Raw genomic sequence first — 12,785 nt, 5'->3', positions numbered from 1 at the left:
ACATAATAAGCAGAGTGCAAAATAATAGTCTAACTGCACCTCAAGTAATTTTGGCCAAAATTAGATACATTATTCAGAAAATACTTTAAAAATTTAATCGATAAGTTAAAAGTCTTAGTTGCCAAGATAATTGATCAAAACAGAAATATACATTCATCAGAAACACTAAAATATTCCTTTTAAAAAGAGCAAACAAAAATACTTTCATTGAATTTTCCTTAAGCTATTTAATATAATCACTTCTGACTGAATATTTGTGGTAATCAACTCAAATTTTCCTAGAACACGTCATGTTGTAAGTACCCTATTTCGAGTGATAGTTTGATGTGACAGGATGCATTTGATTTAATTTTTTTCCAGGAAAGCCATGTACTTTCCTTTGCTCTCTTCCTACTCAAAGAGCTGCCAAGTTTCTATGAACACAATTCTTTGTCAGCCAAGTCTGAGATGAGTGCCCTGCTTTTATTAAACTGAGAACAAAAATTCTCCAAGGGTGAGAAAGCCTGTAGCCTGCTGGTAAGTGTGAGGAGAAGACCACTGTGGGGAAGTGGAAGGGGAGAGGGAATTATTGACTCTCCTGGAATCCTCAAGAACTTGAAGTCTTCCTCTTAGGCTCACTGTGGACCAGAAGGGGAAGTGGGAGATATCTTCTGACCAGACCATTTGAAAATAAAAACTTCTTATCAAGCTTTTTTCTTTTCTTTACCTTAGTTATATTCAATTGGGTAATATATACTATAATGAATATTTATAAATCTTAACTATAAATTTTAAAAAAGATCCTTAGTGCCTCTAACAAAGTTAAATTGGGCTTGTGTGTGGTGAATTGTAAAAGAGGCTTCTTGAGAGTTTGCTGTTGAGGCTCAGGTTTTAAAATTTTCTGGATACCCAATGCATTGGGCTTAACTAGCATGTTTTGGAGTATACATTTAGGCACCTCTCAAAATGGAAATGTTGAGGCATTCATAAAGTAACAAACCAAATTTCATGGTATATAGTTTCATATTAAAAAAACATATTATTAAATACATGTGAATTCACTAAGAAAAAAGTGATCAATAGATGATGTAATGAAAAGGTACATATCAATTCCAGAAGAATTAAAATGCAAAATGCTCTCTTTAAAATTAGAAATATCAGTTACAGCTATGGGAAAACAAATGACACCATGGGAAGTCATTCTATTAAGATGCATTTCAATGAAATCAAGGCAGATAAGGTAGTAGGATGGCCTTCTGTTATGAAAACGAACTGTTAAGTCACAACTGAACATGAGACAGTCTGATTACTCAAATAATCTACCCTACCACATCAAATTTTGAGACTTAGATTAAAATGAATTACTGGTGATTCTTAAGCCAGTGAATAAAACTTAATATTTCCTCAGAGGAGGCAAAAAGTCATAATGGGGACCTCAGTTTCTACCTATAGACAAGAAGAAGCCATATTGAAATGATAAGTGGTTGATCCTTTATCTGGGTTAGTTAGAAATACAATTTGCCAGTTTGTATCAATGAACCACATCTTATGAAAATGTAAAACTCTTCACTAACATGGAGAAAAGTTATAAGGATGATTACTCAATTACAAAAAGATTCTTATATAAAATTATTCACCACAGAATTTCTTTAAATAGAGTGCTTCCCTTGTGCATATAAATCTTTCATTTATCATCAGATGCTTAAAATAGACTGAGAGACAGAGCCTTTTAAAACAAACATGTTAAGCTACTACCAATTAAAGATCAATCAAAAACAAAGGGAATATTTCTCTGAAATTGTGAAGATTCAATTTACCCACAAATCTGTAGGAACGTGCCAAATTGGTAGAGTAAAGTATGATTGGAATGCTAAGTGTTTTAACATTAGACCATAAAATGCTAGTATCCTATTTTTGTAATCATGTTCAAGCACGAGTTATTTTTCATGAGTCTGAATATAATTTAGGAATGTTCAGTCATTTAGCCAAAATTCAGGAGGATATTTATGGATGAACATCTCTCTTTATATTCAAATTTTAAATGATGTGGGTCTTTGTATAGTTTATATTTTAATGAACATCAGTCATGTGGTACATACCATTATTCTGAAACCTCTAATATTCTACACCATTATGTTCTTTGATAGGTTTATCTCTGATAAACTGGCATTCACTTTGGAAATTCAGAATTTGTGTTAACATAGGATACTCACTGCATCTCTCTATGCTAGTAAACTTTGATGATTAAGAACAACTCAGAAAGCTTTGTGATAATAGTACTTGTCACAGGAAAAGCAGGATTTTTCTATAAAATGAATAAAACTGTTCCCAAAACCTGCAGGAGGAACCTGACAGGTATAATGGTTTGATGCTTTGTTTTACAAAATTCTGCTGTACTGTGCCTTAAGAAATATTATATGTGAACTCCTTTCATTGAAAAAAGTAATTTTTCAATCTTTCTTCTTGATAGTTATTAACTAATTTGTGCGGCATAGTGTCCATCACATGATATTTAAAGATAGGAATCATTTTTTTCTGTTATGACTATGTACTTACTGCATGCATTTGCATAGTTTTGTTGAAGAATTAAATAATATAAATCAACTTCTAAATAATCTAAATGAACTTAAGTTCATTTAAGTAGAAAAATTTAGTATGCATATTTTGTTCTTAGATGGGAGATGGAAATTAATTGTCTAAAATTATTATCCATCTTGTATAGTAGCAGACTTATAAGTATAAAAGCATGATCAATCATTGGCATTCAAAATACATTTCAGAAATCTTGTATATACAGCATTCTCTCTTTCTGTATATATATGTATATATATACACACATATATATAGCATTAAAATATCTTGTATATACAGCATTAAACCTTGTATATACAGCATTCTCTCTACATACGTGTATATATGTATATATATATCTCATTATAATATCTCAACTAATAGTGGAAAGCATATATTGACTACTTAATATATACTAGGTGATGTACTAATCTTTTCATGCATTATCTCATTAAATAATCATACTAACTCCACAGACCTAGGTATTATAATGGTGACTTTTTATTGATTAGAAAAATGAGGGCTGTTGAAGGCTATGGGAAAGGTAAATGGTAGACTTGGACTGTTATCTAGGTCTGTCTGAAAGAATGACCTGGATTTGAAACTACTGCTGTATGCTATCTCTGTATTGTAAGTAACCAAAATAATTAATAATAATAAGGATGGTGGTGATGATAAGTTTGTTTTTGTAAATTTTGTGATATAAAATTATACACTTTTGGTGGGAGTGTAAATTGGAGCGCCTCTATGGAGAACAGTATGGAGATTCCTTAAAAACTAAATATAGAACTACCATAGGATACAGCAATCCCACTCCTGGGCATATATTCAGATAAAACATAATTCAAAAGATATATGCACTGTAATGTTTATTGCAGCACTATTTACAATAGCCAAGACATGGAAGCAACCTTAATGTCTACTGACTGAGGAATGGATAAAGGAGACGAGGTACGTATATTAAAATGGAATACTGCTCAGAAATAAAAAGAATGAAATAACGCCTTCTGCAGCAACATGGATGGACCTAGAGGTTATCATACAAGTAAAGTAAGTCAGCCAGAGAAAGATACATATCATATGGGATCACTAATATGTGAAATCTAATAAAAATGATACAAAAGAACTTATTCACAAAACAGAAACAGAGTCAAAGATTTCCAAACCAAACTTATGGTTACCAAAGGAACAATGTTGGGGGGAAGGATAAATTAGGATGTTGGAATGAACATATACACACTATTGTATATTAAAAGATAAGTAACAAGGACCTACTGTATAGCACAAGGAAATCTATTCAATACTGTGTAATAACCTATATGGGAAAAGAATCTGAACAGGAATGGATATATGTATGTGTATATTTGATTCTATTTATTGTACACGTGAAACTTACACAACTTTGTAAGTCAACTATACTCCAATAAAATTTAAAATCAACCATGTAGCCATTTTTGGTCTCTGTTTTCTCATAAATTTAAAGAGAAGAGTCTGCCTTGATAACTGTCAAAGCCCCTCCACTTCATAAAGTTTCTAAATCCAGAATTGTGAAGAGTTACACATATCTAGTTTCTTAGCTGGCCACAAACAAATAAAATTTTACTCTTAGTGCTGTAGCAAAAGAGCAAGCTTCATGATTTTGTTGGTGTCCAACAAATTAGACTAGATCTGCACCAGAAGTCAAGAATTTTTTTTTTTTTGTCTTTTTGCCTTTTCTTGGGCCGCTCCCGCGGCATATGGAGGTTCCCAGGCTAGGGGTCTAATCGGAGCTGTAGCTGCCAGCCTACGCCAGAGCCACAGCAACTCGGGATCCGAGCCGCGTCTGCAACCTGCACCACAGCTCACGGCAACGCTGGATCGTTAACCCCAGAAGTCAAGAATTTTAAAGTAGTCTTTACAATGGTTTTGTGACAACACTCTTGGACCTTTCCTTTCTTCTCTTCTTTTCTCTCTTCTGGCCCTTTTCTGGGTAAGAACAAGCAGACTTACGTTGTTTCTATTCCAGTTTTTAAAGCATTTTAACAAGGCTTTAACTGGCTTCTTAACTTTCAGATTTCAACAACCCTTAGGAGCTGTTCTAACCTTCATTTCCATCTTTCTTTGGGTTGCAAGCCTGTTCTAGCACTAGGCTTTGAGCATTTAACACTTCAAAAGGAAATCTGACTTCTGCTTAGCTAGTAATTATTTTTAATATTTGTTTTGATTTTATTCTGGACTGAGGGGAAATTGGAATAAGCCCCTTAATATTAAAAATAGTAAAAGTTATTTTTAAAAAATTGTGTATGCTTGTTCTCATTGTTGCCACACAGCCATCTGTTAGCTTTTTAAAAAATTATACAAATTTTAAAGATTACTTTCCATTTAGAGTTATTATGAAATATTGGCTATATTCCCCATGTTGTACAATATACGAGCCTATCTTACCCTCAGTAGTTTGTACCTTTCACTCCCCCAGCTCTGTTCTGTCCCTCCCTCCGCTAGTAACCACTAGTTTGTTCTCTACATCTATGAGTCTTTAGCTAGCAATTTTAAAAGCAAACATGTAAAGTTGCATTTTCCTCCAACCTATTCTTCTTCTCTCACTTAAGGAAAGACTTTGATTTTGAGAATCTGTTGAGGTTCATGTCATACAAGTTAGGCCATATAATGATCTAAGAATATGAATACTAGCTTTCATTTATTGATTCATCATTTGCTTAAGGTTATGAAACATCAAATAAATACTAATATGAAAAATACTCTTCAAGTTACAATCACAATTCTTAAGGTGTTTTTTGTTTCAAAAGTAAGATATCAGTCCACAAGAGCTGTCAAGAGTTACTACTTTCATTCATCCTGGCACAATAAATTTGGGCTGAATAGAACTGAATGCCATAAGATTAAATAATTATAATACCAGTATGTATTTGCCTTTACATGCTTTAATTATGATGTCTATTTGCCCAGAAGCTCTAATTTATGTCTAGAAAGATTTATTTCAGGCAGTATAACTATGCTTATCTGTATGTCTTTCTTAAGTGGGCAACAAGTATATCATTTGTCATCTAAAACCTAGACTTTGGATACACATTTTTTTTTTTTAGCTAGAGTGAAAGGGAAGTTTTATGGGTTTTTAAAATGTTTGTCAGTGAAAATATGTATTGTACATTTCCCACAGAGCAGTAAAACTAAAGTCAACACTATTACATTTGTTGATGACAACCAGAAGGGTAATTGTGGATGGAAAAACCTAGTCAAGGCTGACTTCCTTACCTCTGGGAAGGAAGGTCATGTTTGATTCAGTTGCATAACTCTGCAACAAAATATTCTTTAGCATTGACAGTAGTATTGTATGCTGCTTTCAAAATTAGGTATCAAATTCAACACCTGGATTGTTTTGTTTCTAGGATACTGATATTAAGTATTTCCCTTCCTGAGAAAGGAAACAAAAAGGCTTCCTAATTTTAGGAGATAAAGCAGTAACTGTTTAGAAAAGATGGCTTTTGTTTCAAGAAAGTAACAGCTATGAAAATAGAGACCTAGACAGCAAATGTTAGAGGGCTGTTTTTCACTCCATAATTCCCTATATAATTTCCTTGGATTAAAAATTCTAATATCTATCTATCTAGACACACACATACACAGTTCTAGAACATATAAAGGATTAAAGTAGAGTATATTTTCATAATTAATTATTTTAACAACACAGTAAATTAAACAAAATTTTCATGACAAAAAGTTTTCCTGTTAAATTGGCTATCAGGATCTATCATATAATGTATGGACACTTTCCCCTCAGTCTGCTTGAAATTTAAAATTCTGCAAACCATAACATAGTATAACAGGGAAAGATGGGCTAGTTAAGTTTTAGTGTGACATTTTATTTTATTAGCCTGTAGGTAAATTGGATAAAGTTACATGTATAGTGTGTCCTTTATAAGGAAAGATGATTAAAACTTGGAGGTTTTCAATGTTGTCATCAACCACTTTCCTTGAGATATTAACGTCTGTTGAATGCTTATTAGATACATGTGTTTTTAGCAAATTTAACAAAAGAAAGTGGATATTAAAGAAAAATAAGAGCACTGTTGAACAGCTTATTCAGCTTAGTCTTACTATTTTTTATGCAGAAAATTTGGAGATATTTGTCTTTTGTGGCATGTATACCTTGTTGTCAATTAGTATTTTCTGACATTCCCTGTGCCATCACAAAATTATGAACACATCACAAAATTACAGTGGACTTCATTAAGAAATATGGAATCTAGAGGAAGTTTTCAGCTGGGCATTAGGATAAGCCCAGAAAATACCTCAGAAAATACCCCTTTAATGGCTGCATGATACCCATGTGAATGTTCTATAATTTCATATATATTGCTAGAAATTAGGATTTTACCAAATTTTATTATCATAAATAATGATGCAGTTATCTTTAACCATACATTTTCCCCTGACTTATTTAATCAGGACAGATTCCTAAAAAGATTACTGGGTAAAGGAAATAATTTTGTAAAGTTTCTTGCTATACTACATAGTTTCAGAATTCTTGCCAGAGAAGTACAGATTCTTACTAGCAGTATGTAATTGGTTTAACAAATTTTAAATTTTTGATAGAGTGAATAAAATTATATATCTTTGTAACAGACGTCTTGAAGAAAAAGTCACTTTCCTTTGGAATCAGAATCATTTTTCCCTTCCCCTTTTAGCTCTTTCTCCCTCTTCATTCATTGAGTTCACATGAGTGTGGCCTCTCTTTGTTCAGGATTACCCACAATTTGGAGAGTTTCAAAAAAATGTAGTCCATATGGTCAAAGAAATATAGAAACCTAATCAAATATATGTAATCTCTATTCAGAGATTAGAATCAGCTCCATCTACCAGTGGGCAGGCATCAGCCCCTCCCATCAGGAAGCTGACAGCAAGCCCCCCATACTGACTTCAGCCACAAGGGGTGCACACACCAGAAGAAAGAGAGGCTACAACTCTATTATCTGGAAAAAGGTCACCACACCAAGAACCTATAAAAATGAAAAGACAGAGAACTATAACTCAGATGAGGGAGAAAGGAAAAACCCCAGAAAATCAGCTAAGTGATGAGATTCTTAGCCTCCAAGAAAAAGACTTAGACTGTTGATGCTGAAGATGATGCAAGACATTGGAAATAAACTGGAGGCAAAGATGGATAACTTATAGGAAACAATGAGCAAAGAGATATAAGATATAAAACTTAAACAAGAAGAAATACAAAATACAATAACTGAAATAAAAAACTCACTAGAGGCAGCTAATGGCAGAATACAGGAGGCAGAAGAACGAATAAGCGAGGTTGAGGACAGAGTAGTGGAAATTACGGATGCAGAACAGAAAAGAGAAAAAAGATTGAAAACAAATGAAGAGAGTCTCAGAGAACTCTGGGACAACGTGAAACACAACAATATCCATATTACAGGGGTGCCAGAAGGAGAAGAGAGAGAGAAGGGGACAGAAAAAATATTCCAAGAGATAATAGCCAAAAACTTCCCTAACATGGGAAAGGAACCACTCACTCAAATCCAGGAAGCACAACGAGTACCATATAAAATAAACTAAAGGAGGAATACACCAAAACACATATTAATCAAACTGACCAAAATTAAAGACAAAGAGAAAATCTTGAAAGCAGCTAGGGAAAGAAACAAATAACATACAAAGGAACCCCAATAAGGTTATTGGCAGATTTGTCTGCAGAAACTCTGCAGGCCAGAAGGGAGTGGCATGATATACTTAACGTGATGAAAGGAAAAAACCTCCAACCAAGATTACTTTACCCAGCAAGGCTCTCATTCAGATTTGAAGCAGAAAGCAAAACCTTCACAGATAAGCAAAAGCTAAAAGAATTCAGCAACACTAAAGCAGCCTTACAACAAATACTAAAGGAACTTCTCTAGGCAGAAAAGAAGACACAGCAACAGGAAACAAAAATTCCACAAATGACAAGGCTCACCAGTAAAGGTATACATACAGTAAAGATACCAAATCATCCATGCACAACTATACCACCGAAAGCAGAAATCATAAGAAGAGGTGGGTACAAATGCAGGACACTGGAGATGCACTTGCAATTAAGAGAACAACAACTTAAAACAATCTCATATTCATATAGACTCATATCAAAACTTCAGAATAACTGCAAACCAAAAATCTACAATTGATGTACAAACAAGGAATCTCTGGAGAAGAAATATATCTCATAGTAAATAAGTGCATAATCCACCACGAAGGGGGTCATTTAACATCATTCTTGGAATGCTGAAGTCTTCTTACATCTGATTGTGATTTCCTCTCCATCAAAGAATGTATGATAATTATAATTAAAGAATGCCACTGCACAATTAAATAATACAGGTCTACCATTGTATTATTAATAACGATTTATCTCCATAGTACAATGTAAGGTCTATAATGTCTTGTTTATCACATCACCTAGAATGGTGTAATGCCTATATTGAAGCATCAATAAGATGTAACAAATTTTGGGGACATATTTATATAGTTACACTGTTTTTTAACCAATTTATGCATTTTATATTTTACTTATTTTCAGAGGGTGTATTATTTTTGTTATTCTTACCAGTTTAGTTATTCTTTTTACTATGCTATATAAAACATTGAATGGTATATAAGGCTTTCTTCTTTATAAATTTTAGTTGCATAATATACACAATTTTAATATAATGCTAATTTTTAAAGAAAAATTGAAATGTAATAGATAATACTAAATAGTAAAGATGAAAGCCATACAAAATGGGATAAAGTATAGAATAAATTTCCTATTTGTCTCAAATAAATTTTTTTATCTCAAAATTTATTTTCAAAGTAGCCTAAAATCTGGCATACCTCAATATACTATAACATGAATAGAGCATTATAAAATTTTAATACATGTTTGTTTCATATACAGAATTGCTTTAATGCTGCTTATAGTCTTCCATCTCAAAATAATGACAAGTATAAAACTACCTGCATGTATACGGAATTACTCTGAAGGTTTGGGTTTATCATAAAAGAAACATATTAATACTCTGACTTGTACAAAAAATGCATATGTTCATTCTTCAAAGTTAGTGAATTTTCCCAATGTTGGAAATCTGTTGACTACAATAATTTTGTAGTCTCTAAAACGATCAATTTACCATTTTGCGCTATAACACTGGATGTACTATTAGTAAAGATTATCAGATCTGTAATCTTCATTTTGAAGACAAATTTACAATTTTGACATAAACTCTCACCCCAAGAACAATAATAACTTGGTAACATAAAAGATGTACTATCAATTATTTTTAAATTTTATTCATTAAATGAATTTCTACTTACAAATGGTTAATGTAAGAAAAATTCCTTAAAAACACGACTATATGGTTAAAATTATACTTTTGATAACCTTTTACATAAAACCACTAAAACAAATATTTTCTGCTAAATTTACAATATATATAAGCATGTACACTATATTTCAAATACAAAATATAATTGGATATGATGTAAATATTTATAATTAAGAGAAGGAATTTCCATAATTTCACATAACTTAACATAGATCACCCAGACTAAGAAATTCTAGACTTAACTCTAGGATAAATATGTTAGAATTCTAATGTGTGGACAACTAGATATTTTTACCACAGCCTATTTTGTCTATGTTCTTAAGTTTCAGTTCTTAGACCATAAGCCCTTGCTCACATTTTTATAATTATCCATAACTACCACAATGAGCATTATATTTAATTAGATAAAAATGATTTTTAACTGTAATGGTGTCATGTATTTTAATGAATCTGTACCCTTTCCCCTAATTTTCAAAAAAAATTTTTAACACATTAATTGGTATTATAAGTCAAACAGTTCCATATTGCCTGTTTTAAACCAATTCCAGCCTTATTAAATGACAATACCATCAGCAAAACCTTCGGCCTATCTAATTTCTCAACAACCACCTAAATAACACGTATTTCTAGCTTGGTCCTAAAGTATGCACTGGCAGGATTGAATGGGCCATACTTGCTGGTATTTTCTAATTTTGCTTCCTTTAAATAAGCATAGGCTTAGCTCAGAGTATTACATTAGGTTACAACCTAGGCTTATTAACTGTGTAAAGACAATGAGAAAAGTATATTAACTAGAATTAAAGAATTACTCACCCAGCTGTGTCTCCTGAATCGTCAGTTTACTTTCCATAGGATACAAAAGCTTGGGTGGTTTATCAGTCAGAGGGGCTGGAAACACAATAATAAAACAGATTTATAGTTATGCTGCATAAACCGAAGGATAGAACACAATTTAATTTCCCAAATATTTTTCACTCTCTGAGTTTTATGTCAAAGCATCCCGCCAAGTAATGACTTACATATTGCAGGTAGTACCTTCAGGCGAGCTCAAAAGCTATTAGATTGTACATGAGTCAAACATAACACTGCCAAATTGACAGTCACATGAGACTGTTGAAGTACAGAGTCAGGATTGGTCAGTGTTTAAGAACATGTAATTGTATTTCACCAAATATTTTCCATTTGCACCTTGTTTTCCTTCTTAAAGGGCACCCTACAATTTCTCTATGCTAATTAAAGATACACATGTTATCTGCAGCATGCGTTTCAATGATTTTTTGGCATAATGTTGTCTTTCTTTTTAATATCATTCCTAGTTTCCTTACCCTGGATCACATTGCCTCAAAACCCACAATTTAGTAATTAGTTTAAATATTTCCCACATATATATCCTATAATGAGATAGGAAGGTGACATCACACGACTACAAGCTGAACATTCAAATACACACGTAAGTATTCACCAAGTAATATTTTAAATGATACTTCACATTTAGTCAGAAGCCCTTATTACTATTATCCATTACATTTTATAGTACTTATTGCTAATTTGCATGATATACTCTGATTTTTAGCTTCTACACATTACTGCTCTGTGCGCTTACCAATTTATCAATTATGAGCCTACAGATCTAAAAGTCTGCTACTAAGCATCTTGAAGATAGGTTCCCCATGGCACACTTCATTGCTAGCTAAACTAGACTGTCTGGACTTTAGACAAATAGTCAGTGATCCTTCCATAAAGAGAGTTCCTTCTTACCCTCTCTGACTGAAATACCCAGGTCCCTGAGAAATCTGTCACTGCAACATCCACCCTGTAACAAGCTCAGAAAAGATCAATTAAGAGTTGCTGAAGTTGACTGAAAAACTAAATGATTTTGCTTTGAGGGCTTTCCCCCTTCCTTGCTAGGAGGACATATTGGTTTGGTTGATAACTGGAAGGCTGATGTAGACAGCAGTGCCCAGAGTTGGTCACATATCCTCATCACCAGAAAATTCAAGAATTCAATCAGCTTTAGTAGCTCACCCCTATCTGTCTTGAGCAGAATACACAGCCCCTGCAAAAGGATGATGCATCCCAACTCAGAAAAGCAGGGATGGGTTTTAAGAGTCTTGGTTTGGAGGCCAACCTCACATAGGATCAACAGTTTTTGTTCATAACTAACTGAATGTATTATTCATTCATCTTCATTAATATTTAATATAGGGATGAGAAGGAAGGGGAAAGGAAAGTTAGGGTAATAGGATGAGATAAATCACTTTGAAATTCTTCTCAAAGGCTTGACATCACTCTGATTAACCTTAAATACTTGTATTTCTTGCCTAAAGTTATCTTAGATTTTTATTATCCTACCAGATAAATAAGTAGACTATTACTAAATGTTGGCAAAATAGTTCACCATTAACAGGACAAAAAGCCACATTTCTTAGGTTCTGGTTATCAAATGATTTCCTTGAACTTCAAAAGCAACTATGACATGAAAATAACCAGTTTGTTCAGAAAATTGACTCAGTATATGAGCTTTTGCCTGCATAGTTACAAATAGACAATTTAACAGTTTGTTATAGAAAGGAGCTAAGAAAAATGTTCTTTTTTCAAATATATCCTATATTAATTTATAGTAAAAGAAGATATCTGTAGAGAAAGATAATAAAATCCGTATGTAGGAAACTTGTTCAGAAATATAAAATTGTTGGGTGGTTCTCCACTATAATCCACCATCCACCTATGGCATAATACATTCTTAGGACATTTCATATTATCCTCATGGCTCAATTCCAAGTTAGCAGAGGAATCATAGAATGCTGAACCCAGAGAAAATTAAATGCTTATTATACTCTTTGATTTTTAAATTGTGTTCCCTGAAGCCCTATGGTTTCCACACTACCC

General features: G+C 32.9%; 1 protein-coding gene across 3 annotated transcripts in view; it reads right to left on the bottom strand.

Moving 5' to 3' along the window:
* The window catches only part of IL1RAPL1 (interleukin 1 receptor accessory protein like 1), a 1,403,038-nt gene that overhangs the window by 286,602 nt on the left and 1,103,651 nt on the right, over positions 1 to 12,785 (bottom strand). For all 3 annotated transcript variants that reach the window (XM_003360251.5, XM_021080209.1, XM_021080210.1), the window contains exon 6: positions 10,710 to 10,784. In XM_003360251.5, the coding sequence (XP_003360299.3) occupies positions 10,710 to 10,784 (75 nt within the window). The remainder of the gene's footprint in view (positions 1 to 10,709; positions 10,785 to 12,785) is intronic.

Source organism: Sus scrofa, chromosome X (genome assembly GCF_000003025.6).
Source record: "Sus scrofa isolate TJ Tabasco breed Duroc chromosome X, Sscrofa11.1, whole genome shotgun sequence".
Lineage (NCBI taxonomy): Eukaryota > Metazoa > Chordata > Mammalia > Artiodactyla > Suidae > Sus > Sus scrofa.
Note: the sequence above shows the minus strand (reverse complement) of the source record. Positions and strands in the feature narration are given on the sequence as shown.